The sequence below is a fragment of the Alexandromys fortis genome, unplaced genomic scaffold, assembly GCF_014885135.2.
Source record: "Alexandromys fortis isolate MF-2015 unplaced genomic scaffold, M_Fortis_MF-2015_v1.1 scaffold_157, whole genome shotgun sequence".
Taxonomy (NCBI): domain Eukaryota; kingdom Metazoa; phylum Chordata; class Mammalia; order Rodentia; family Cricetidae; genus Alexandromys; species Alexandromys fortis.
In genome coordinates, this window is record NW_026068041.1 from 315,402 (window position 1) to 342,097 (window position 26,696).

Consider the following 26,696-nt stretch of genomic DNA (forward strand, 5'->3'; position numbering starts at 1 on the left):
CCTGTGCTAGACTATTGCCTATTTACTTATTTAGGTTTCTCAAGACAGGGTTTCTCTGCGTAGCCCTGAAACTCTCAGGCTAGCCTCGAACTCAGGTATCCACCTGCCTCTGCTGCCCACCCAAGTGCTGATACAAAATGCATGTGCCACCACACCTGGCTTGTTGTGGTAGGTTCTTTCTTCTGAAGACAAGCTCTGTTCCCCAAGACTCTGTGCTCTACAAGCCTGGAGCAACAATGTGCCTTTTTACTACCCATTTAGTTTATTTGGACAGGTCTCACTGCCTGGCCAAAGTTGGTCTCTAATTTATGATCATCCTGCCCCGGTCTCCCAAGTTGCTAACTTTTCAGGCTCATCTCCCAAGCTGCTAACTTTGCAGGCTCATGCCACCACCAAAGTGATTTATGTCCTTTCTTTCCTTTCTTTTTTTTTTTTTTAAATGTCTTTTTTACAGTTATGTCCTGTGTGGTGTTTTGCTCGGATGTATGTGCAGTATCCGCATGTAGTACCCACTGGATCCCTTAGAACAAACAACGTTACAGATGGTTGTGAGCTGCCACGTGGGTGCTGGAAATCAAACCCAGGTCCTCTGGAAGAGCAGCTGGCGCTCTTAACTGCTGAGTCATCTCAGGATAGCCCCTAATTATTAGTTGTCTGACTCATAACTTTTTAAAAGGTATATTTATTTTATATGTGTGTTTTGTCTGCATCTATGGCTGGTGCCCATAGAGTTCAGAAGAGAGTGTAGAATCCCCTGGAACTGAAGCTAGGCATGGCTGTAAGCTGTCATTCGGGTGCTGGAACTGAACCCAGTAAGTCCTCTGCAAGAGCAATAAGTGCTCTTAACTGCTAAGCCATCTCTTCACCCTCAATTTTCTTATTATTGTTATGTAAAACTATTTTTTTGTTGTTATTGTTTTTCAAGACAGGGTTTCTCTATGTAGCAGCTCTGGCTGTCCTGGAATTCACTCTGTAGACCAGGCCGGCTTTGAACTCATAGAGATCTGCCTGCCTTGCCTCCAGAGTGCTGGAATTAAAAGCGTGTGCCACCCCTGCCCAGCTGTGACTTTATGTTTTAAGAACCCAAGACAAATTCATGCTTGTAGGGTAAACTCATTTCCAGGTAGGAAGGAAGGCCCTTTTTGTTTCCTAGTGATAAAATAGTCTTTAAAATCTTTTGTTATAGCCGGGTGGTGGTGGCGCATGCCTTTAATCCCAGTACTTGGGAGGCAGAGGCAGGCGGATCTCTGGGAGTTCGAGGCCAGCCTGATCTACAAGAGCTAGTTCCGGGACAGGCACCAAAAGCTACAGAGAAACCCTGTCTCGAAAAGCCAAAAAAAAAAAAAAAAAAAAAAAATCTTTTGTTATAGCAGAGGCAGACAGAGCTCGAGGTCAACCTGGTCTACAAAAGTGAGTTCCAGCCAGAACTGTTACACAGAGAAACCCAGTCTTGAAAAACAAACAAAACAAAATCTTTTGTTATTATTGGTATGTGTGCACTAGCTCAAGAGACCATGTTTATGCCTTGCCTGCCCAGGTCAGAGGGCACCTTTTGAGAACTGGTTCTTTCCTTCCACAGTGGGATCTGGGCATCAAACTCAGGTTGTTAGGTTTTCGTGGTAAGTGCCCACAAGCTGAGCTGCCCTCGAATATTCCCAGGCTTTTGTCATTTTGTGTTTCTGAGATGAGGTCTCCAGTGTATACCCAAGAATGAACAAGAGCTCCTGCTCCCCTGGCCTACACCTCACTATGCTCACAGACGTTGGCCACCATGTGTGGTTTCCTGTGGCGCTAGGAGCTAACTCAGAGCTTCCCACATGGCAGACAGACAAGTGTTCTACCCCTGGGTTACATCCCCAGTCCCGTGTCTCTTCATTTCTGGATGACTTTAATTGGATAGATTATTGCGGCACACAGTGTAAACTGGAAGATTATCAAAACGTAGTTTCCAGATGGTAATTTTCATTGAAAAGGAAGCCCACCCATGACTCCCCCTTCTTAAGTTCCCTGTAAGTATCAACTTTATGATAAGTTGTTTTCTTTTAGGGGTGGAGTCCTCTCAGAGGTCAGAAAAAGGGCTTTGGGTCCCCTGGAACTGGAGTTATGGATGGTTGTGAGCCGCCATGTGGGTGCTGGGAATCAAACCCAAGTCTTTCGCAGGAATAATAAATGCTCTTTACTCTTAAGCCTTCTCTTCAATTCCGCTTCTTTTTTCTTTAAATGTTTACTTTTATTTATATTTCTGTGTGAGTGTGTGCATGCTGTGTGTATATGCAAGTGCCCTCAGGACCAGAAGAGGGCTTCACACCGCCTGGAACTGGGGTTACTGGCTGTTATGAGTTGCCAGTGTGGGTCTAGGGAATTGAACTCAGATCTTCTGGAAGGGGCAGCACGAGTCTTTGTGACACTTGATATGAGGCATTTTACTGTGACCTAAAAAACAATACACCACCCCTATAGCTCGACACCCCTTGGATTATCTATTTTTGTTTGTTTGTTTGTTTGTTTTTCGACACAGGGTTTCTCTGTATAGCCCTGACAGTCCTGGAATTTTCTCTGTTTATACGACTGGCCTCAGACTCAAAGATGGGCCTGCCTCTGCCTCCCCAGTGCTAGAATTAAGTGCATGTGCCACCACTGGCTGGCTGGATTATCTATTTGTCTGTCTGTCTATTTATCCATTGTGGTGCTGTGAATGGAACCCAGGACCTCCCATAGGCCAGGCAGACACCCTTCCACTGAGTTATATTCCACACACAATTCCCATGGCGTCTGATTTCAATACAATGCAAAACACTCACATTTGCCTGTCGTGAGCCTTCAGAATGTCGTCAGCTCTCAGACCGCAGTGAGAAGTACGCTCTCCTCCAGCACCACCCAGGGCAGTTATATGGATGACAAGAGCCGGCTCTGCCTTGCCCTGCCCAGAGTTGGCCACTTCTGGAAACTTCTGGGGACCTGCTGTTTGCACTTTGTCCCCCACCATTACCCTTGAGTCTTTGTTTTCCTGCCTTTTCCAGATTCCCAAGCTTCTTGGGAGGCCTCTGGGAGGGAGGGGGAGCTGCCTTGGTTAGGGTCATACCAAAGTCCACCTCCGTTTCTCAGCGTTTCTCTCACAGTCTGTTGGAACAGAGTGGTGAGTATGGATTTCCCCAGCCTTCAGAGACAGCAAGGGACTTCCTTGGCCACATTCTACCAGGGCTTGTACAGCCCGGGACAGCACACACCCCTCCTCCTCTCTGCCTAGGTCTGGTGGGAGGAGGAGCCCACCTCCCCTGGAGCTAGCAGGGATGAGAGAGAGGCAGCCTCTAGTTTCCTTTCCCCGGTCACCTTTGGTTCCTTCCCCCCAGCAAGGCAGACCCACTCGGCAGCTGTAACCTCGGTTCTGTCCTGCCCCACTGTGCACCCTTGGCCTCCACATGAGTTTCTTCTTCTGTAGAGTTTGCATCCATCACCCCACTGACATAGCAGCATCTGGCTCCCCCTCCAGTCACTTCCTGTGTGTGGGCAGGGAGGGGCTTGGTAGGTGGTCCTCCTCCCTGCCCCCTCCCCTGGGGACTGACTGGTAAGACTTGGAGGCTGTGGGAGCTAGAGTTGGGAGCCGCCCAGATACAAGATTATCCTGCCCCTAGCATGTGGCGTGGTGTCACCTTACAGCTTAGGCTGCCGCTTTCTTTCTGGAGCTGATTTGGCTGTGGGAACAACTGCTGGGTCTGTTAGCCCAGCGTCGGCTCTTCCTGCTAGGCAGCTGCGTTCCCCTCCCTGCGACATCTCACCTGGCCTCCGGGTCTCCAGGTGAGGGGTTTCCTACTTATTCTTCTGCAGGCCAGATAAGTCAAATTTCTGAAGGCCCTGAGGGCTATCTCGCTTCCAGAGAGCTAGCCCGGGGTTTCATTTAAAGTTCCTACCCGGGTGACTCTGCAAGCCTCAGTTTCCACTCAAACCAGGGCAATGGACAGACAAGGATCCATATGGCAAGGTATTCAGGAATATTCCAGAATTCTCAGAAGCATGTGTGATATGTGTAAGGCTATGTGAGCATGTGCATGAGCACGTGGGAGTGACTTAGGCCTGTGGTGTACACACACACTAGGTGTGTGGACATGGGCATGCTCAGTGTATGTGTTCCTAGGGAAGGGCTCAAGACTACTGTCAGTTTCTTAGGAGTGAACCCAGATTTAGGAATCCTAGGTTCTTCAGCATCCCAAGGACCATCCTAGGCCCATCCTCCCTCTGGTGCCCAGGGCTCCTATTCAGCTTCTGTTCCTACCCGAAGTTTCTATCATTCTGCCAGGCATAGCCTCCATGGGCCCCTTGTCGGCCCTTCTCCTTGTCTCCCTCCCTCTGCCTCCTCCCCTCCCACTTCTCCTCCCCCTCCATGGACTTTTCACCTGCAAGCATAGCAGATAATTCACTGTGTTGTCTCCCTGCTGGGAGGGCAGGGATCTTTGCTGATGCTGCTTGCACCCAGCACAGCCTGGCACATAGACAGCAGGAGCTCCACAAACACTGCCAAATGGCCAGGAGCCCTAGGCACCCTCCCTGGCTTCTGTGTCTGCTTTCTGAGGCAGGCCTCACCACAGAAGGGTCTGTGGGGAGCTAGTAGCAGGTGAGAGGCCAGAGAAAAGCCCCCGGTAAAGGAGGCCTCTGTCCTGGAAAGTAGCCCCCAGGCTTGTCATGTGCTGCTAGCATGTGACCTAGGGTGGCAGCATCTTTCTTACCCCACAAAACTCAGGCCACTGCTCGATCTCCAGTCCCAACCAGGGTACCCTAGCCCTGTGCCCTCCATTTGGAGACAAGCGAGGCAAGAAGAGAATGACGCGGTGTCTGAGTTGTAGAGCCAGGACCCAACCCAGGTCCCAGATCCAGATTCAGGACTTTACTCACCAGGTCAGTTCCAGAGAAAACACTCCAGGCCAGCCCTGGACCCCAGATTCTCAAGGGACAGGATGAATGAGCCTCCTGTCAGCAGGAAAACCTGGGTCCCTGAGAGCAGAAGAAGAGCAACGGTTGCTGGGCAGCGGCTCAGCCTGGCCTTGGAGGTCAGGGCAGATGTGGGAACACAGCACTAGAAGAGATCAGCATCCAGGCTGAGCAATATCATAAGCAAAGGCAGGGGTTTCATAGTGTGGTGCAAGCCACAGCCAGGAGATGGGGGACGCAACCTATGGAGCTCTGAGAAAGCCCCGGATGCTAGAGTGTCTCCGGGAAACCACTGAGCAATGTGACCTCTCCTACAGACCCCTGAGGGTGGCCTTATCAGAAGGAGGTCAGATGACTGTGGAGAGTGGACTGAGTCACACCGATGTCCCCACCTAGCTGCTTCTTGGCCCCAACACCCTTGGAGAAATGCAGGCACACCCATTGCTGCAGAGACCCAGCCCCCACCTGTCCCAAGCTGCACCCGCTGGCTCTCTCCCCATTAGTGTGACACACTCAATTTGTCTGTAGTCACATAGCCTTCATACACAAATACCACGTGAGCAGGACATACCCTTGAGTCCACAAACCCCTACTGGGCACTCCCCAAAAACCCACACCACAGCATTCCACAAGATCACCACAGGGAGGGAGGGGCTGGGAACCAGGCGTGAGGCCCTGACAGGAGTGGTACAGGTTACCCAGAATCCCTCTTCTGCCTCTATGTCCCTCCTGTATTCACAGCAATGCCTGCTTCAGAGAAGGGGCCCCATGACTCAGAGGTGGAAACACAGGCTCAGGATGCTGATTTGGGGCCTGGCTACCTGCTCTCAGCTTCAGCGGCTGGGCTGGCCAGTTCAATCCATCCTTTTGATCGCTATGCTGAGTTCACCCAGTAGTCAGGTATCTCAGGGAGGATGACTGGGGGGAGCCTGAAGGCAACCTCAGAAATATCCACTCTGTCTTTACTTATCTGAGTCTGAAAACCATGGATGGGCTCAGCGGTGGCTTGCATGGTTCAGAAACTTCTCTGGCCCATTTGATGAGCAGAAATATAATATGCCATTATATTTACATTATGAAATATTATGACATATATATGCCATTATATGCTGCTGCTTTAGTCCTGGCCAAGGGTCTGGGCCATGTATCTGGAGCCAAGATAGAGGATAGAGCTAGAAAAGCAGCAGAATTTATCTATGAAATCCAAGATCGGCTACAAAAGGCCACAGGGCCTACTGTCTACCTGGAGAGATGGCTCAGCGGTTAAGAGCACTGACTGCTCTTCCAAATGTCCTGAGTTCAATTCCCAGCAACCACATGGTGTCTCACAACCATCTACAATCAGATCTGGTGCCCTCTTCTGGCATGCAGGCAGGACACTGTATACATAAATAAATAAATCTTAAAAAACCAAAAACACATGCACAGTCTGACTGTAGATTAACCTCACCTGTGAACTTAGTGGGGACCTTGGGGTTACCTCTGTGGGTCCCAGTCTATGTAGCTTTCCTCCTGCCATGTGGAGCTCACTCTCCAAAACCAGCTCTAGTCACCACACTGGGTATGAAGTGATTCTGTACACTAAAATTTCTAGAACCAGTCACCTGGGGCTGGCCAAAGTAGGTCTGGTTCTTCCCTTGGTAATTTGGCAAAAGCCTTTCCTTCTCTCCAATGTTCTCCAGCACCTCCTGCACCCCCTGTAATAAGGTTTCTAGATCTTTCCATCCCAGCCACTCTACCAATGTAGCAGGCACATAATTGATCAGTTCCTGGTTAGCATAGCCCTGCCAGGCATTTCTTGATAGCCACCTGCCACTGTAACGGTGTATTGCTTGGCACCTGGAAAGGCTTAAGGGCTCCCAAACAATTCTGCTTTTGCTCTGTTTTGTTTTGAGACCCGGTTCCTGTACAGCTCAGGCTGTTGTGGAACCTGCTATTAAGTTCAGGATGACCTTAGAGTTTCAGTTCTCCTAGGGTTAAAGGCATGAGCTGTCATGCCCAGCAACAATTGTGGTGATAATAACAATAATAAAAACAAAACAACACTAACAAAAAACACCCTCAGCTAGAGGTTGAGGTATAGTTCAACAAGACAAGAGTGCCTGGTTAGTGTGTGCAAGGTCTCATTCCTAGCCCAAACCCAGCTGCGCATGCCTGTAATTCCAGCACTCTGAAGACCAGAGTTCAATCCCTGAGGCCCACGTCACACACCCCCTACTGATCCCAAATATATGCTGAAATTGATGTTGCTACTTACTTTCCCTAATGTCTAATGATATATAAATCTGTGTGTGAGGATGTGTATGTGAGTACACGTACACATGTTTAAGGCCAGAGGCATGGGATCTCCCTGGAGTTGGATTACAGGCAGTGAGTCATCTGACCTGAGCTACGAGAACCAAACTCAGGTTCTCTGAAAGAACAGTACATGCTCCCTAGCCGCTGAGCCATCTCTCGAGCCCCTAACATACTGTGTATTTCTATGTGTGTGGATGTTTTGTCTGCTTGTATGGAAGCGCTCCACACTCACGCAGTGCTCATGGAGGCCAGAAGTAACCAGATCTTCTGGAACTGGAGTTATGGCTGGTTAGGAGTCGTCATTTGAATGGTGGCCAAACCTGGGTCCTCTGCAAGGGGAGCAACTGGTGCTCCCCTGAAATAGTTGTGATTCCCCCCCCCCCCAAGACAGGGTTTCTCTGTGCAGCTTTGGAATCTGTCCTGGAACTTGCTCCATAGACCAGTCTGGCCTCGAACTCACAGAGATCCTCCTACCTCTGCCTCTGAGTGCTGGGATTAAAGGCATGCGCCACCACTGTCTGGCTGAAATAGTCTTTTTAATTCCGTGTTATTAATTTTGTTTGAGTGTGTGTAGGTCAGAAGGCAATTTGCAGAAATCAGTTCTCTCCTTCCACCATGTGGTTCTCAGGGATCCAATAGTCATCAGCTTGGCACCCCCCCCCCCCCCCCCCAGTGCCTTTCCCTGCTGGGCCATCTCACTAGCTTGAGAAATGATAGGAGGAGGAGCAGGCCTGGCCTCCTTCCTCACTGGGCCCTTCAAGGGTGACAGCAAGCAGGGCAGCTGGGATCATGGAGAAGGGCAGAGCTTGAAGGGGTCCAGAGCCTTTGATTTGCCAGGGCCTGGCCAGCTGAACTTGCCTGTCCCATCCAGCAAGGTACTGCTTGCTCTCACGTCTACCACGAGGAAGTTGTCAGCGGGGACCATGAGCAGAAAAGGGTTCTTCCTGTAGGCCACACCTCCACAGTTCCTCCCAGAACATGGGCTGGCTGTGACCCGATCTGATCACTCTGAAGTGAGAGAGACCAGAACATCCCAGGTCTGAGTCCCCAGGTCTCAGGTGACTCTTATCTCCAGAGAGAAATGAAGGCATGTGGTCATCCTGCTACTGGGGAGAAGGTTGAGGGTACTGAGGTCCCAGCGTGCTGAGCCAAACTCAGGCTGGCCCGGGGATGAGCTCTAGCAATAGGAGCCATTTCCACCAGACATATGGACACTTGCTGCACCATGGAGAAAAGTCTGGTCTCACCAGCTGATGGCCTCCTCCTGTCGCTGCTGCACTAGACACAGCAGATACTGGCTCCTAAGTCGTTCTCCCTTGTCCCCAACCCACCCTCATCAAAGTCACCAGGCTCCTGAACTTTGGGTGGTTTGAGTTTTAAAACATTTCTCCACTTGAGATCCCAGCACTTTGGAGGCTGAGGCAGAAGGATCAACAAGTGTTCTAGGCTATCCTGGGCACACAGTGTGAAACTGTCTCAGAAAAAAAAAAAAATCAAAACAAAAATCTGGACATGATGGCAGGTGGCAGTGGTGTGGAATCACAACACGGGAGAGAGAGACGAGGTGTTTAAGGCCGCGATCATGAATGCATTAGGCTTAATGAATTCACTAGGCTGAACAATGAATTCAAGGCAAATATGGGCTACCTGAGATGGGGCGGGGTGGGGCAAAGACAAACAGCCTACAATGTTGGGGCCCGTGTCGCTCCAACACAGATAATCATTTTCCCTCACTGGGACTGGTACGGAGTAGCGAGGAATAATCAGACACAACTTACACGGTCGTCATGGAAGGGCATCTCAGGGTCCTTTCTCCTGACGATCTCCCGATCTCCCGAAGATCCCTCTCGTTTATTATCCAAACAGCTTATATATGATTACATAAGTTGAGCGGGAAAACACATTAGGCTGTCTCCTAGGTAACCAGGTGAATGGCCTTTCGTCACATTAACCAGGTGAATGGCCTTTTGTCACGTCCGCATCTACCTGTAAGCTAGCTGTCACGTAAGATATCCTCCAAATTACAAAGGAAGGAGCACCAAACCTCCTGACCATAGGTCACCAGCTTCAGCCGACACCTCTCCCCAGGCGATCTACATTTATAACAGAAGAGAAGGAGCAGCACATCCCGACTATTGTTAGGCAGAGACAGCCTGTCTGCAGAGCTACGTGACCCCTCGGATGGGGCCTATGGCTTTTGTGCCATACAGAAATGTGGGGCCTACACTACAAGGTGGTTCACACTTTATTCCCAGCACTCAGGAAGCAGAGACAGCCTGGTCTACAGAGTTCGGCCAGCTGGTGAGAAACAATAAAGCCAGGCCTGGGGGTTTCACACTTACATCCCCAGCTCTTAGGAGGTGGGAGGCAGGACTTGTGCATCATATTGAGACCCTGTTTCAAAAAAACAAACCAACAAAACCTCCCTAGGACTGAACCAGTTGCATACTTCCCATAGAATTTAGCCTGAGTTGCAACAAGGGCTATAGTTGCAATGACAGGCTGCTACTGTGTGCCAAGCCTGAACATAAACAAAGACATCGCTTCTGTCCTATTCCACCCATTACAAAGCGTTGCAAGGCTTGCCTCTCCAGAGGTATAGGGTGCAGCGCTACAAGAGGAGGTTGAGGCTGAGGGACAAAGTGTCCCAGTGGAGCCCTCAACCCAGACCCGGTTCACTGTGGTGCTGTGCTGTCCTTGTATCCCATCTTTGTGTTTTCCTGCTCCAAGGGAGAAGAAGGGGAGACAGGCTGCCTCTCATCCAGGTTGCTCCTCATCTCTAATGCTGCCTACAAGGCAACTATTAAGAGCCCAGCTGAAAGCGGGGCAGTGGTGGCGCACACCTTTAATCCCAGCACTTGGGAGGCAGAGGCAGACGAATCTCTGAGTTCGAGGCCAGCCTGTTCTACAAGAGCTAGTTCCAGGACAACAGGCATCAAAACTACAGAGAAACGTCTTAAAAAAAAAAAAAAAAAAAAACAAACACAAGAGCCCAGCGCCCAGCTAAAGCAGGGAGGGGGGACACCTTCCCTAGACACCAATATCCATTAGAACTTTCTTGGCCCTGATGGGGGAGCCTGGAGTCCACAGGAGTGCATAGAACCCAGAGAATGGGCACTATGCAGCAAGAGAGTGACCCCATTCCTTGCCTGTCTTCCACCCCCTAATCAGGCTCCCCTGTTTGAAGAACTCCGAAACATCTGGGCTGAGGACTGGGAACCCAGATTTCTACAGAGGAGGGGCTCAATGAGGAAGGAGAACACTCACGAGCATTTAGTTTTGCTTGTCTTTCCAGATAGGGGTTCTGTGTAAGTCCGCTGTCCTGAGATTAAAGGCATGTGCCACATACCTGGCTCAACAAGCATGCTTCGTTTGTTGGTTTATTTATTGGCACCTGGGATTGAACCTTGCACGCAGCAGACACAGTAGACAAGTACTCTACCACTGAATTCTCTCTCCAGTCCTTTCATTTAATCCCTTTCGTGTGTTAGGGAGGCACGTGAAGGTCTGGGAACAACATAGCCAAGGTTGGTTCCTTCCTTCCTGTGGGTCCCAGGGATCAAGCTTAGGTCATCAGACTTGGCAGCAGGCATCTCTACCTGCTGAGCCATCTCATTGGCCCTATTTATTAAGTCTCCTAGAGGCCGGGCTAGCCTTGAACTTGACATACAGCCAAAGACAATCTGGACACTGTGATCCTCCTAGCTTTGCCTTCTTGGTGCCATTTTTTATGAGATGCTGAGTGAGGTTTGAACCCGGGATTTGGTGCATGCTATACTAGCCACTATGTCCCTAGCCATTTTATTTCACTCAGGGTTTCACTATATAACTTAAGGTGGCCTCAAATCTGGGATCCTTGTGCCTCAGCTAGATGCCTAGGATTCCAGGGGTGTATTGCCATGCCTTTATCTGGCCCTTAACTTGCCTTTAGAGATAAGATGGTTATCTGTGAGGTTCACAGGCATTACCCAGATCACCCAGGGGCATCTCGCACCAAGCCAAGATGGTGGAAAGGAAGGCAGGCACCTCCCTGCCCAGCCCTTTTATGCACCTGCAGACAGATGTCACGGGTCTAGCTGGCTCCAGTATTTCCCCTCTCTCTGCTTGCTTTGCAGATGCCAAGTAGAGCCAGGAAACCATATTTTTAACAGCCACCCCCTCTTGATTGCCAAAGGACTTGGTTGTGTACAGCCAGGCTGGGGCCAACAGTGTAAGCCTCTCCCCAGCTAATACCAGCTGGTATGCACCTGCTAATGCTCCACCTCCCGGACAGCTCTTTCCAAAATCTACAGCCAGCTGGAGACAGTCTTCTGATAGCAGCCTGAATGGCCTCTGGATCCCTTGCCCCAGCTTTGACCTGAGTTAGGCACTGCAAGCTCCCAGAAGGGACCTGGAACACAGCAACTGGCATTTGAGATCACTGGGATCCCGCAGCCTTAGCCCTCAGGGGCTATCCTCATAGGCAGAGATGAGTGAGGGAAGAGGTAGGGTGTTAAAGGTGATGCGGTGGTATGTTCTGCTATAGTGTTCATCTTGTCACATCAATTTACCTGATAAGGAGACCTTTTTTTTTGGGGGGGGGGGTTGAGACAGGGTTTCTCTGTAGCTTTGGAGCCTGTCCTGGAACTAGCTCTTGTAGACCAGGCTGGCCTCGAACTCACAGTGACCCACCTGCCTCTGCCTCCCAAGTGCTGGGATTAAAGGCGTGCACCACCACCGCCTGGCACAAGACCTTTTTTTGTCTGTTTCTTGGGAGGTCGGGGAGATGGCTCGGCAGGTAAGGGTGCTTGCTGCCCAGCCTGACAACCTGACTTTAACCCGCAGGACCCACATGGTGGAAGGGCAGAACTGACTCCACGTGTGTGCTGTGGCATATACGCACCCACACATATACACAAATCAGTAGGCAAATGTGAAAATAATCTGAATAAATCATGAAACGTCTAATTTGCCACCAAGCCTAAAACACTGGTTGGGGTGGGACAATTTTCTGTAGATACTTCCGGTAGCCATGTTTGGGGAAGTTGGCTCTGGATAGCTCGTGTTTTTGTCTGTCACTGTGGCTTTGGTTTTTGTTCTTTTAAAACAGGGTCTGGCCGGGCGGTGGTGGCGCACGCCTTTAATCCCAGCACTCGGGAGGCAGAGGCAGGCGGATCTCTGTGAGTTCGAGACCAGCCTGGTCTACAGAGCTAGTTCCAGAACAGGTTCCAAAACCACAGAGAAACCCTGTCTCGAAAAACAAAAACAAAAACAAACAAAAAAAAAAAAAACAAAAAAAAAACGGGTCTGGTCTCTGTGTAGCTTTGGTTGGCCTGGAGCTCGCTAAGTAGACCAGGCTGGCATGAGCTCAAGAGATCTGCCTGCTTCAGTCTCCTGAATGCTGGGATTAAAGTCATGTGCCACTACACCTGGCTACCTGACATTTCTTTTTAGTATTTATTTAAAAAAGTTTATTTGTATGTGGGGGAAGGTAGCCCCTCGACAAGCCAGAAAAGGGCACTGGATCCCCAAAGCTGGCGACACAGGCAGTTGTGAGCTGTCTGATGTAGATGCTGGGAAGTGAACTTGACTCTGCAAGAGCTGCAAGCACTAAATGTTGAGCCAGCCCTGCAGCCCTCACCTGACACTAGGTGGATGTGGGACGAGGGGGCGGGGGGGGGGGGGTGACACAGGGTCTTTCTCTACAGCTCTGGTTGTCCTGAAACTCATGTACACCAGGCTAGCCTCGAACTAAGATACACTGTCTCTGCCTCCTGAGTTATGGTCTTAAAGGCATGCTCCACCAAGCCTGGCTTTTTAAAGAAAATAGTTCTGTGTGGGGGTGTTTTTGTCGGCATCCGTACCTGTGCATCAGGCGCATGCCTAGTGTCCAAGGAGGTCAGGAAAGGACGCTGGATTCCCCGGGACTGGATTTACAGATGGTTGTGGCCTACCATGAGGTAAGCGAGTAGCCAGTGCTCTTAACTGCTGAGCAATCTCTCCATCCCCATCATCTGACATTTCTTAAATACTTCCCAGTTGGTCCTAGGCTACTGAGATGTGTGGTGCAGAACTCAGGGCTTGGAGGGGCCAGCAGGCTGACAAATGACTCACACACCAGGTGCTAGGAGGCAGGGGGATGAAGGTTCTAGAGCTCAGCACTGGACCACAGGCTGAAGCGACACCTACAGGAGCTTCATCGTGGTGGGTAGGGGGAAGAGAGGCAGGTTGTAAGTCCCATTCCTGTTCCAGGCTCCTCCAGACTAAGACAGTGAAAAAGAAAGCTAGTTCAGGCAGTCTCAAAGGGCAAAAATGGGCCCAGCCAGTGGGGTCAATAGTGCTCAAAGCTGGCTGCCAGGCAGTCTGTCCTCGAAGAGGCCACCCAGGCTTGTGGAAATGTCAAGAGCTTGTCTGTACTCTGAGCTGGCGTCACCTTTGCATGGGAACAAAGCGCATGCTCATGCTGAGCCTGTTTGGGGTGGGAGGGTGGGGGGGCTGGCAATGATGTGTTCTTGTTTGGTTTCCAAATAGGGACCCAGAAGGAAGAATCGTGACATTCCTGTGTCATAGGAAAGATTTGGGAGCCTGGCCAAAGGCGTCCATCTGGACTTCAGCTTAGAAGCCACTGCCCTGCGTCTGGGCCCCTAGATGAAACTGCAGGTGGTACCGGCCCAGCACCTGTGCGGTGACAGCTCTGGCTAAGCTACCACTAGACACAGTATCTGAGTTTGGCACATGGTAGATCTTGTCTGACACTCTGGTGATCTGTCCCAGTCCCTGGCCCATGTGGCATGGCAGAACAGCGGTGGACTTACATCTCACTCTAAGACTGCCAACGGTGGTTGAACAATCCTATTAGGAAGCCATCCCTATCCTCACTTAGCAAACAGAAAAACTAAGATCCAGTTCCAGGGCTCTGCCCAAGGTCACACAACTGTCCCTTCCTGTGCTCTAGTTGCTTAGCACCTATAAGGGATCACTACATGCTAGGCACATGGACCTTAGGACTAGGCACAGCAGTGAATTTCTGTAAGGAGGCTGAGCAGGCAGCAGAGCAGGGTGGAGCGGGCCTCTCCCAGGAGCTGGCATTTATGCTGAAGCCTTATGATAAGAGGCTCCAGAGTATCCCAGCACTCGGGAGGCAGAGGCAGGTGGATCTCTGTGAGTTCGAGACCAGCCTGGTCTACAGAGCTAGTTCCAGGACAGGCTCCAAAGCCACAGAGAAACCCTGTCTCGAAAAACAAAAAACAAAAAACAAAAAAAAAAAAAAAAGAGGCTCCAGAGTGCTAGGAGCATAACTCTTCCCTCTGAAGTCAGTGGATGGGACCTCTGCATGGTCTCTCCAGGCAGGCCTGCAACCCCGTCAACATGCGCATCTGGTGGAAGAGCCAGAAGCCATGCCTTGCCACAAGAAGCCTGCTGATACCCAAGGGTGCTGTGGGGACTTGACTAGGCATCCAAGTACACTGACTCGGACTGAGGACCTGACTTCAACGGGTCTGATCCAGGCAGGTGTTTCAGTTAAGCCTGGGACTGTGTTCTGGGAGTGGACACGGTATAAAGGACTGCGAGTGTGAGTGTCCCTGTCTGATCTAGCCTTGGAAAGGTGAGGCCTAGGGTGGAGAGCCCTAGCCCACCACAGGCCACTCGCCTACCTGGCTTTGACACTGCTCTGTCTAGCTGCTGAGAGGTTTTTCTGGTCTTAACACTGGTCTCCTCCTGAAGTTCAAAGACTCCCAGACTCTTCCAGTCTGCCCCAAGCCATCTCACAGCAAGGGAGTTTGGGGGTTGAAAGAACATACTTCCCCCACAGAAAGAATATGGAATAGTACATGGAATAGAACCAAAGACAGGGTGAGCTAGCACAAGGCTAAGAGTGCAGTGCCCCAGCCCTGTGAGACAAAGCTGGCCCTGAACATAGCAATGGGGCACTGAGGGCCACAGTAGCCCTCAGGACACCTGAGAGCAGAGCTGGATAGGAGGGCTGCAGACCCTGATAGGGAGGTCTTCAAGTGGAGCCCAGCAGAGGGGAGGGTGGAGGACCCAGTAACCACAGTGGACAAAGCCCAGCTTTGTTCCTAAGCAGACACAGCATTTTGCCTACAGGTAGGCAATCCTGAGAGGGATGAGTAAAGTCCTCAGACGAGAAAGAGGCATGCTAAAGATATCCTTCAACCAAATAAAACCAACCAGCCAGTAGTGGTGGGGGGGGGGGTCAAGGCTCTTGACCCCTGACCCGAGCCTACCCCACCCCCATCTCCCTGGGGAGGACAACAGAACTGCCCTTTTTAGTTCAGACAACAGGCCTGTGGCAAAACCCACGCTCAGTGAATGCGGGCAGTGGTGTGGACGGCCAGAAAACCTGAGTTCAAATTCTGCACTGCCACTTACCAGTCTGGCAGGCTTGGTTCTCAAGCCTCCTGAGCAGAACAGGCGGCAGCCACCTCCTGGGTGTTTATGAGTTATGGATTACGAGACAGACAAGAGGACAAACATCTTTAGTTTACTGCATCAGGAACATGGTTCTATTTCTAGAGACCAAACAGCACCACTGTCCTGGGAGGGAATCTCCTTTGTCCCAAGTCTTCACGCACCAGCTGAACCCTGCTCGCCTGCAGGGCAGCTGACTTCTAGTGGAGAGTAGCAAGGAAGGCTTCTTTCTCCAGTGCTTGGAACCCCAGTTTCTCCTCGGCACTGAGCGAGCAGCCGCACTTTAGGGAAATGGAATTTGAGCAAGAAGTGCTCTGAACTGGCCTTTGCCTACAAGAAACACACTGGACACTGTCCAGCAGCTGCACACAGTGGGGAAGGGGTTACAAGGCCACAGCTTTGAGCTTGGACTCCAATCCCGATTGCAGGGCTCAGGTGTGGCCTGCTTCCTCCTCCGAGCACGGGGGCAGTCGTGCTGCAGGCAGTCGCGTGGTAGCCCTCCTGACTGAAGGCAGGAGACTTCTATGAACTGGTCCAACTCAGGGCCTGACCAGCGCCATCTTTCCTCTTCACGTCCAAAAATATCGCCACATCCTCAGTGTCCTTGGCCTTTCTGGGCGGGCAAGACTCAACTTCTTCCCTCCACAGCCATCTTCACCTCTCCTTTCAGCAGAGCCCAGAGTCGACCAGCGTCCTCAGCGGCGTGAAGGCTGTTACAGTCAGCACTCCCCGTCAGTCTCCCCAGGACCAGCTGGGAGGAAGGCTGGTGGGTATTTGCTTCTCTGACTTGGCCTGCCCTCCCCATCTGCACCCCATGAAGAAGCCAACTCCCCTTGGGTTAGGTCAGCTGCCAGCTGGCTGTCCTGCAGCCTGAGACTCACATTCCTTGGCCAGCTCTCTCTGGTCCTCCCCTGTCCTGCTCCCCTGTGGCTGCTACAGGCCCCACTGCTTCCCTGGCTTTCCTCAACTTTTCCAGTGACACCCAGAGACAGGCACCCACTCCAATTGCTCTAGGGAGCTAGAAGTTCAGGCTGAAAGATGGGAAGGGGATAGTCATTCAGGGGCAAAGGGTACTAGCAGAGGTCACAGGGGAGGCTGAGGCAGGGAGGGCAGTCTTGATGGAGCAGTGTCTCCTGTGGTAGGTGGGGTCCACAGGACAGCTTCTTGCTGTTCTTTGAATATGTCAGGAGGCACTCTTGATGGTTTGCCAGCCACCTGCAGCTTCCACACTTGGCCCTGCCTAAGCATGTCTGTGGTCTGGCCTCCAGCCTCTGTGTGGATCAGCAATGCAGTCTGCACTCACGCTACCACCAAGAGCCGTAGGACACAACCTGCTGCATGATTGACTAGTTGCCCATGGGTTCCAAGGCACCTGCAAAGGTCAGGAAGCATGTCCTGCCTTGACACAAGCCTTCTGTGCCTCCACAGAGTCGTGCCAAGGCTGCACTCTGAGGCCAGGCTAAGGAGCTGTCATCACGCTCTGCTCACCGTGGTCCACACTCCAAAGGCGGTAAAACTCAGCAAAGTCCACATAGGGCTCAACACGGCCGTCTTCCCCGGGTGGAAGAGAGTGAGCAGGTCTGGAGCGGAAGAGGCCCCCGTCGGAGCTGGAGCTGCTGCTCTGCGTGTGTGTGTTGGTGGACTGCAGAGTCAGAGTGGGGCTCTGGCTGCATAAGAGGGGAGGAAATCAGTCTGGGGTAGCAGCATCAGGGACCTCAACTTCCAACCTAGTGACACAACTGGCCCTTTAGTAACATGCCTCTCTGACAAAGATCCCATAAAAGCCAGCTGGGTCAGATGCTCTCAGAGATAAATAAAAGGGCAAGTGTATTGCTTTGCTTTGCTTTTCTTGAGAGTCTTACTATACAGCCAGAACTCTTGATCCTCTTGTCTAACTCTCCCAAGAGCTGGAGCACTAGCATCTACTATGAACAGTCTTCAAACATCTGTTTTTCTTCTTTTTCTCTATGTGTGGAGGGGTGCCCATAGACGCCAGAAGGCAGCATCAGACCCACGGAGTTGGAGTTATAGGTGGTTGTGAGAAACCTGATATGGATGCTGGGAACCACTCAGGTCCTCTGCAAGAGCAGCAAGTGCTTAAGCCAGGTGGTGGCGCACGCCTTTAATCCTAGCACCTGGGAGGCAGAGGCAGGCAGATGTGAGTTCAAGACCAGCCTGGTCTACAAGAGCTAGTTCCAGGACAGGCTCCAAAGCTACAGAGAAACCCTATCTCAAAAAAACAAAAAGGGCAGCCAGTACTCTTCACCACTGAGCGATCTCTCCAGCCCATAATGTATTGTCCCAGCACCCTTAACACTATGGTAGCAGGAAATACTATTGGGGATTGAACCTAGGAGTTCATGTATGCTAGTTCCCTGTTTGGTCACTAAGATACACCCACCAATGGCCCTTCTTTCTTCATGGAGCTATTCATTAGCTTGCCATGTGACAGCTCTGAGCTGTCCTGAACCAGCTCAAGGCTGGCCTAGGTGACAGAAAAGGCTCAGAGTCAGGCGAGTAGATCTGTGAGGTTCAGGAAGTTAAACAGAGAAGCATGAAGTCTTGCCTGGTCGGCTTTGTGGACACAGCTGGCAGTCTCCTGCGGAAGCCTGGTGGGGAGGAGAAGCTACCCTGATTGTACTGGGACAATACACAGCTACCCATGGTGCCCAGATGTCTACCAGCCCCTTACATCCACAAATGTGGGTGCAGGAACAGCAGTGGCAAAGACTTGGGGACAGAAGGGAGGTCCTCTAAAGAGGCAGAGGCAGGGACACTCCTCTCTGCCAGCCCTTCTAATTGGCCACATCCGGCTAAGCTCTATCCACGGAGAGGGGCTGGGTGTGGCAGCTGTATTATTCCATCAGTTCAGAGCTGGAGTGAGGAAACCAGATCCCCTCGGATCTGGGCAGGGCAGGGGCAGGGTGCAGAGTCACAGAAATGGAAGGGGCCGGTGGACAATAGACCTGTCAGGCAGGTCTGCACTGTGCCCTTCCTCCCAGGCCATGACTTCCACCCCCAGTGCCCTTTAAATTATAGACAGCTGACCGCGATGACAATCACAGTGAGAGCAGTAGCTGCGAGGAGCCAGTACAGGCCAGGCAATGTTCCCCAACTACAGATGCATGAACCAATGACCCTATGTTACAAGTTCCAAAACAGGAGAAAAACCAGAGGATGCTGCCTCGCTCCGTTCTCAGGTCTCCTTGTCCACCCTGAATCTCCACCTGCCCAGGTCCAGTTCTAATATCTGCTAGAACTAATGGTCCTGCTCCTTCTTGCTTGTGTCCGAGGAGACTCCCTACTCCAGAGGTAGAGGCAGGGAATTGGAGAGGCCCAAGACCCCAGGGTCCCAGACTTCAGGGCCCCTCTCATCCTACCCTACTGAGCCCTAGGGCTTGGTTGTGCAACCTGTTTCTTTCTAGGTACCCAGACTGTCTCTAGAATGTGACAGCTTACTTAGTGAGGGTGGGAGTGGCTTCGTCCAGGGTGGAGGCACTGTGGGCACCATTGACCATCTGGCCCTGAGAAGGCATGACGAGGGAGAGCGTCACACTGGTCTTGCTGGTGTTCTGGGCACTTGAGTAGGGCACAGAAACAGGGTACACACGGCCCCCTGAAATAGAAGAGAGAGCAGGGAAATGGAAATCAGTCTGGAGGGAGGCAGGGTAGTAGGCCCAAGATTGCTCTTGAGTGACAAGCGCTATGTGAGAGCTAAGAGGCCTCTAAAGCCCCAGCATGGCCCTCTACCCTTGGGGTGGCCCAGGATCTTCCAGAACAGCAGTAGGACCTCCCTCCAGCCAGAAAGCCCACTGGATCAAAGCAGGAAGGCAATGAAATGCTGCCTGGTTCTGCATGGATGCCTTGATGCAGGGGGTAGTCTGTTTGTGGTTGAGGCTGATCCAATGAAAATATGGTTGCAGTAACAGGCCAGAGGGGCTCCAGTAACCCAGATGTCCATGGGAGAGCAAACTCGTGCGGAGGTGGGAGCTCTAGGGTTTGCTTGTTTAAAAACAGAAAAGGAAATGTACAGAAGGTCTCACCTCTGTCCAAGCAACTTTATCCAAAGACTAAAGAAGAAAAGGGGAGAGAGTGAAATGTTTCCTTGGCCCAAAGTGGTCCGACACAGTGCCAGGTTCTGAGGTGACTATCTGTCCCCACACCTGACTCATCCAAGTCCTTTCATGCTAGAGCCCTTCTCTTTCCTGTTAGGGTTGCTAACGAGGGTGAGAAGTGACCGCACTCCTGGCAGGGCACAAGCTAGGAGGAAATCCACCATCAGTGGTGGCAGCTAGCACCTCTGCTACCTGCCTTTGTGATTAGACATGGTGTGCTCATGCGTCAAGACTATAGGGGTGGCCTGGGCAAGTCTTATGTCCTTACTGTACAGACAAAAGGACTAAGGACAGACATGCAGCTCAGAGTCTGCAAGCCTGACAGTCTGTGCTGAGCAAGGTTAGGCCACAGGCTCCACCGGCCTGCCAAGCAGTGAGCTCATCTCATCAGCCACTGTGTGCTGCCTCCAGCCCATGACTCCTCTTACATGCTCTGGTCTGTACAGCACATGGCCTACATACCTGGGGCTGGGGTTGGTGTAGGCTGGCTCATTTCACCCAACGGGTAGCCGAAGTTCCGCACCAGCAGGGTCATGTCTTCATGCCGTGGGCAGAACTTGGCACGCTCCCCACCACTGGCAAAGGTGTCACTGTGGATACGCTTTACACGGTCTACCACAGCCTGGGCCACTGCATCGAGGGAGGTTTGCTTAGCAAATTCAGTGTCAATCATTGCTGCGATCTCCTGGGGATGTGGAGGGAGAACTCGATGAGGAATGCAGGGTGACCTAAGGAAAGGGGCCGAAATTCCAGAGCCCTGTTTAGGAGACCTAGGGATCATTGGCCTAGCAGGTGAAGGAAGTCTCTGCTAGTTAAACTGTAATTGAGCCTTTCAGATAATCCATCTGGAACACACTGATTAGAAAAGGTGTGGGAGCTTGTGATCTCTCTACTGGCTTCCACGCCTCTAAATGGATAACATTCACCTCGGTGGGATTACATAACAGAACGGATGCAAGGGCACTCAGAAGACTGCTAGGAAATGCAGGGTAAAGGCTGTGATTATGCCTTCTTCCCTGGAGAAAACACCTATTCCACACACAAGGCATCTTCAGGAGCTGCCCTCCAACAAGGCCTCTGTCTCAATCTAGCAGAAGCCTCTTAGGGCATCTACTGTGAAGACCAAAAGGGAAAGGAAACACACACACCCCAAATGAACAAAAGCTCAGCATATGTGTTGGTGTATACTTGTACCCCAGCACTCAGGAGGCAAAGTCAGGGGTCACTGCAAGTTCCAGACCTTGTCTCAAAAAAACAAAAATGAACAAACAAAACAAAAAAAGACCAAAAGCACCAACTCAAGTCCTCTACCTGAGACTGACTGTCACCTCGTGGAAGCAGGAACACAGGGATAGGGAAGGGGAAGGACCTGGACCTGACACTGAGGTTTGGCTGTTGTCTGACCAGCCACACCACCTGAGACAGGACCCTAGACCTTCTTCGTGAGGAGGTAGCCACTGGCAAAGAGCTGGAGGCTGCTGGAGTGAAGGATAACATACAATGGCCAGGAGACCTTAAACACAGGGATTAGGTGACAGCCAGGCTTCAGTTAAAGAAGAGGAAGCAGAACTGAATGCTATGGCACACACCTGTAACCCCAGCACTCAGGAGGCAGAGGCAGGAGAACTCCAAATTTAAGGCCAGCCTGCTCTACATCACTAGTTTCACCCTAGCCGAGGCTACCGAGCAAGATTCCATCGAAAGAAAGAAGGAAAAAAGAAAAGAAAGAAAGAAAGGAAAGAAGAGAAAAGAAAGCAAGCAGAAAAGGATTGCTTTCTGACACGTGCAGGAATAACGCCAAAGAGAGGCATATCTGAACTTGGCCACCCAGCAGCTCAAAGTACAGCCAGCTACCATTCAAGTGCTAGCTGAGTTCTGTGGAATACACAGACAGGCCTGAGGAGCTAGGGCAAGAGGATGCTGTTTGATGCCTGCCTGGGTTACAAAGCAAGTTCAAGCCTAGCATAGGCAACTGCTTGTCGCGAAACAAAAATAAAATGGGCTGTGACTGTATCTTAGTGGTAAAGCACTGACGAGCACCCTCAGGAATACACAAATGCTGTGTGACCCTGGAAGTCATGCAGATGGCTACTGTCTGTCTTATATCTCTAAGGGGTAGAGTAGTAAGGGACTCCCAGTAGCTGAATAATTTTATCCTCTCACCCTTGACCTCTCCATTGTCCCCAGAGGGAGAATCTGCCACACAGGAGGGAAAGGCAGCCCCCGAGGCCCCAGTGGGAAGGGGAACGAGACTGAAGCCCGGCAGCATTCTGGGCAGCAGATCATGGCCCTTTTTCTCTTTTTAAAATGTACTTATTTTATATATGCGTGCTCTATCTGCATGTACACCTTATGCCAGGAGAGGGCATCAGATCTCACTAGAGATGGTTGTGAGCTACCATGTGGTGTGGCTGCTGGGAATTGAACTCAGGACCTCTGGAAGATCAGCTTGCGTTCTTAATCACTGAACCATTTCTCCAGCCCTGTCATGGTCTTTTTGGACTCTGTTACCTTCCTTTCCTGAAGCCCTGGGGCAGTATAGTTCCCACCTCCCCCTTTTTGCCTCAGGCCCTGGCTTTGAACCCTAAAAAGATGCCTGGTGACAGTGTTTGAGAATCAAGGGTCCAGGTAACCAGCATACTGCCCATGGGCTAGCCTGTTATGCTCCATGCCACCTGTGTGCCCTACCCAGCTCACCTGGTTGGCCTGCCCAGGCCCATGGGCTGCCTCCAGGGCCTTGTACAGTCCCTCAGACATCAGTACCAGGAAGCCTGTCACACCATCCAGAGGCTGTGCGCCATGGATTTCCGGCTCTGCGATGATGGGTTTGGACTTGGCAGCACTATGAGAGAGAGTAAAGGGAAGGCTTTGTGTGGCAATGTTCCCAGGGGGCATGGTTTCTGCTGAGGGTAAGAATCTACACTCAACAAAAAACATTTGACTTGATAAAAGGGAAAGGGATGGAGGGAAAGAGAAAAGAAGAATGGGCCTGTCTCTTGAGGGCAGCCACCGAAGTAAAACCCAGGGGTGATGAAGACAAAGGTCAGATGCCAGATCTGGGTTCCACTCTGTGCTTCCTGCCACAGCCTCAGCCTGGCTGCAGCAGGGCAGGGTGGGAATCGAGCATCAAAATGGCTGCTACTTATTTACTTGTTCTTTGATAAGGTCTCGTGTAGCCTCCACTGATTTACAATTATGTATCAAGGATGACTTTGGTCTCCTAATGGTTCTGCCTCTCTTCCTGTCTGAGTGCTGGATGACAAACTGGTACCACCACAGCACACAGCTGGGAGGCTGTCTTTCAAAAACCCATCTGTCAGATGCTGACGTGATGAATGCCTGCATTCCCAGGCTCGGGAAGCTGTGACAGAGGATGTCACCAAGTCAATACAACACAGGCATGACCTATGGATCATCTCAGTCTGGGTTACTAGTAAGAGCCTATTTTGAAATAAAAATAAATTTAAAAACAAATACCTGCCCTCTTGCTATAACTTGAACTATGCCAAGATAAGCGTCTATTCCAACTAAGATCCCATATAATACCATGGCAGATGTATGTCAGTCATTATAGTGTCAAACTACTCTAGCACATTCTTGACAAAACCATGAGGACGAAGTCTGGAAACATCTCGGTGCCATTATATCTGGTGGAATCAGTGTTTGTTACAAGACAGGACAGCAGCTCAAGGCAGGTGAGCAAGTGTGGAGGAGCAGACACCTTCTGGACCTGTCCTGACCACCTGAGCTGCTCCTTTCCATGTCAGATGGATGCTAATAAAGTGGTCCAGAGGGGAGACAGAGGGCAGAGCCCTAGGAAAGCTTGAGGGGCACCTCACCTTCCACAACACACACACAAGCACACGGTGCACGTGTGTGCACTAAGACATCGGAGGCGGGTATGTAAGGGAATAGTAGCCTCTGGGTAGGGGTGTCTGGCTTGGGAGAGAAGGCTACATGCATCCTTGCTGAAGAGTTTTAAGTCACAGACCTCCTACCCTATAAAGTAAACAGATCCCTGCAAACTAGGGGCGAAGCTTTCAAATACTGGGTATTCAGATTCTGGGAGGGGGAGGAGTTAACTGAGCCAAGAAGCCTGGTAACATTTTCTGACTGTGACACAATGCTGGACCGACACCACAGAGGCAATGGGAGAGTTAGCCAGAGATGACAGACTCAGGCTCCAAATTCAGGCTGCCTGGGTCCATCACCAGTGCTAGGACTGGCCAGGGTCCTGGATGACTCCATGCCTCAGTTTCCTCTCATGGGATATGCCTGTGGGATAATGGCCCGAGTAAGAGGTGTAATAACACCCATCTTTTTTATTTTCAAGACAGGGTTTCTTTATGTAACAGTCCTAGCTGTCCTGGAACTCGCTCTTGTAGACCAGGCTGGCCTTGAACTCACAGAGACAGCTGCCAAGTGCTAGGATTAAAGGCGGGAGCCACCACCGCCCAGTGGCAACACCCATTTTAGGGGGCCCGAGTAAGAGATGAACAAGAGGTCATGCTTAAGGAGTGAGCACACTAGACAAGACAAAGGCTCACCCCGACTACTACTGCCATGGGGACTTGGATAGCACCCAGAGGGAATGGCCCAGAAAGAATGGATGATTCACTCCCCCTCCCCCCCACCAGCTCTACCTTGCCCTTTGGTCTTGTCATTTCCTGTTCATGCTGGTACCTCATGCTGTCACTGGATTCTCCTTCCTGGCTCTGTGGCACTTCTGCTGCCCCTGGACTTGGTCAGCTCCTTCCTTGACCCTTGTGGGCCTAGCTCACAGGACCAGACTGCTGATGGCCTAGGCCCCACTCCACACCCGCTCTCTGGAGGCAGAAAGTATCTCCTTGGGCCTGAACTTTCAATAGCACCCCTGCCACTGCAGCCTGGGATCTGTTTTTACCCCAGGTCCTCTGGTCTCACAAATGGCTGGGGCTGCAGGCATGGCCACCTACCTGAGCAGGTCAATGTCAGTGTAGCCATATTTGACCTTGTAATCCCCAATGCGCCTGGTGCTCTCCTGGCCACAGATGACACCCACCTGCTTGATCTTTCCTGCATCCAAACCTACCAGAGAGAGGACAATTCAACAGGCCCATTTCTCCACAGTGAAGAGGAAAAGGGGATGGCAGTACAGTGTCCACACACACGGTGATTAAGAACAAAATATTAGGAAATGAACACGATGCCAGGGTACCACAGAGTACAACAACCCTGTGCCCCACTGTTCTCGGCCCCAACCTTCACAGAATATCCCTCACTCAGGCCCTGCTGTGGTCTGAAGGTGCCATGTCCCCATGGCCTCATGTGTTTCAGCTATCAGTTCCTAGCTGGTGCTGTTGTGGGAGGTTACGGAACCCTTTGGATATGGGGTCTAGTTGGAGGTGGACTCGAGAGTGGGCTCTGGAAGGTGTAGGCTGACCCGCTTCTGGCTCCCTCTCTTCCTGATTTGCTAAGATTTAGTAATCGGCTGATACAGAACCCTTCTGTCGCCATGCTTTCCTGCCACGATGGACAGGATCCCTTAAAGCGTTAGTCAAAAGGCCCTTTCTCCCTTAAGCTACGATGTCAGGGTCCTGCCACAGTAACGAGGAAAGCAGCTCTAACAGAGGCCTCTCCCTGCAGGCGCTGCAGCACTGTCTGCCTCTGCCCAAAGTCCAGAGGGAAGGGAAGGCTCGGGGGACAGTGGGACTGCAGGACATCTCTGCTCTTAGTCTCTCTTGGGAACAGAGATATGTGCCTACTGTGTGTCAGGTACTCCTCTGAGCAGCAGTTCACACTCATTAACTCTGAAGACGATGTTACCACCACCCTCAGCACACAGATGGAGGTTTCCAAGGCTGTCCAACAGCAGATCCAGCCCTGGCCCAGTCCTTCTAGCATGTACCTCCATCTCCAGTTACTAAAGGCAGGCACAGAGGGAGCCTAGGAGCTGGTCCCCTGTTCCCACAGGTCCCCCAGAGCCCAGCCTACTCTACTCACCCAGTTGGGATAGACGAAAGAGCTCATCCTCATTCTCCGTGGTGTGGTCCACGTTTAGCTGTGTTACCTGTAACCCATCCACTGTAGATTTGCACAGAAGTGCCCGATTTGTACCTGCAGCACAATGTGATCAAGATTAATTAAGCAGAGGGAGAAACAGGACCCTCTGACCCAGCAGGGAAGACAAGCAGACGGCAAATACCAGGGGGCTCAGGCGGGGGTAAATCACCAGCAAGGACATCTGAGTTAGGAGGGAAGCTGGCTACATGCTACAGTGTGATCACAGGACTGAGTTTAATAAGATGCTTGTCCTTAGGGACCCATACCAAGTCTTCAGATCATCATGTGATTGTTTTCAAACAATTTGGGAATAAGGAGCTCTGGATGAAACAAGACTGGCCACAGGATGGTAACTGCCAGGGCTGGAATGGGGCATGGTGGCTCACTAACTACTGATATCAGCTCTTTTACATTTTGCAAATTGATTCCTAAGGAAATCTTAAGAAAAGGAGGAGTAGGGTCAGGGACACCATAAACCCTTGTGGTGGTTTGAAAGAAAATGGCCCCCAAAGGGAATGGCACTAATAGGAGGTGTGGAGTAGGGGTGGCCTTGACAGAGGAAGTGTGTCGCTGTGGGGGTGAGCTTTGAGGTCTCATATACGCAGTGAGAGAGACCACTTCCTGTTACCATCTGATCAAGATGTAGCCAGCACCATGTCTCCCTGAAGGCTGCCATGCTCCCTGCCACCCCAATTAAATGTGTTTCCTTTATAAGAGTTGCTGCAGTCATGGTGTCTCTTCACAACAACAGGAAGACAGTCCTTTCAGTGACATGCAACCTGCACAGCTTCTTGGGTCCCCTGATGGCTCCTCCTTTGGCCTTAAATCCAAATATCCCTATCACCCAGCTTCCTGCTGTTTTTTGAGGAGGCAGAGCAGGCCTTCACTCCATGTAAATTCTTCCAAAAG

At 51.2% G+C, this 26,696-nt stretch overlaps 2 protein-coding genes across 5 annotated transcripts in view; both read right to left on the bottom strand.

Moving 5' to 3' along the window:
• Positions 1 to 9,092, bottom strand: part of Mgat3 (beta-1,4-mannosyl-glycoprotein 4-beta-N-acetylglucosaminyltransferase) — a 56,370-nt gene extending 47,278 nt beyond the window's left edge. Inside the window, exon 1 of one of the 3 annotated variants that reach the window (XM_050165603.1) lies at positions 9,000 to 9,092. In XM_050165603.1, coding sequence (XP_050021560.1) covers positions 9,000 to 9,010 — 11 coding nt within the window. In that variant the 5' untranslated portion in view covers positions 9,011 to 9,092. Of the gene's footprint in view, positions 1 to 2,801; positions 2,824 to 4,887; positions 5,236 to 8,999 lie in introns of those variants that run through there. The other 2 variants (XM_050165604.1, XM_050165602.1) reach the window with 2 other exon arrangements.
• Positions 9,093 to 15,682: 6,590 nt separating this feature from the next.
• Positions 15,683 to 26,696, bottom strand: part of LOC126515732 (TGF-beta-activated kinase 1 and MAP3K7-binding protein 1) — a 65,622-nt gene continuing 54,608 nt past the window's right edge. For both annotated transcript variants that reach the window (XM_050165597.1, XM_050165599.1), the window contains 6 exons: positions 25,728 to 25,841; positions 24,701 to 24,812; positions 22,443 to 22,587; positions 20,208 to 20,430; positions 19,090 to 19,246; positions 15,683 to 17,297 (listed from right to left, as the gene is read on the bottom strand). In XM_050165597.1, coding sequence (XP_050021554.1) covers positions 17,090 to 17,297; positions 19,090 to 19,246; positions 20,208 to 20,430; positions 22,443 to 22,587; positions 24,701 to 24,812; positions 25,728 to 25,841 — 959 coding nt within the window. In that variant the 3' untranslated portion in view covers positions 15,683 to 17,089. The remainder of the gene's footprint in view (positions 17,298 to 19,089; positions 19,247 to 20,207; positions 20,431 to 22,442; positions 22,588 to 24,700; positions 24,813 to 25,727; positions 25,842 to 26,696) is intronic.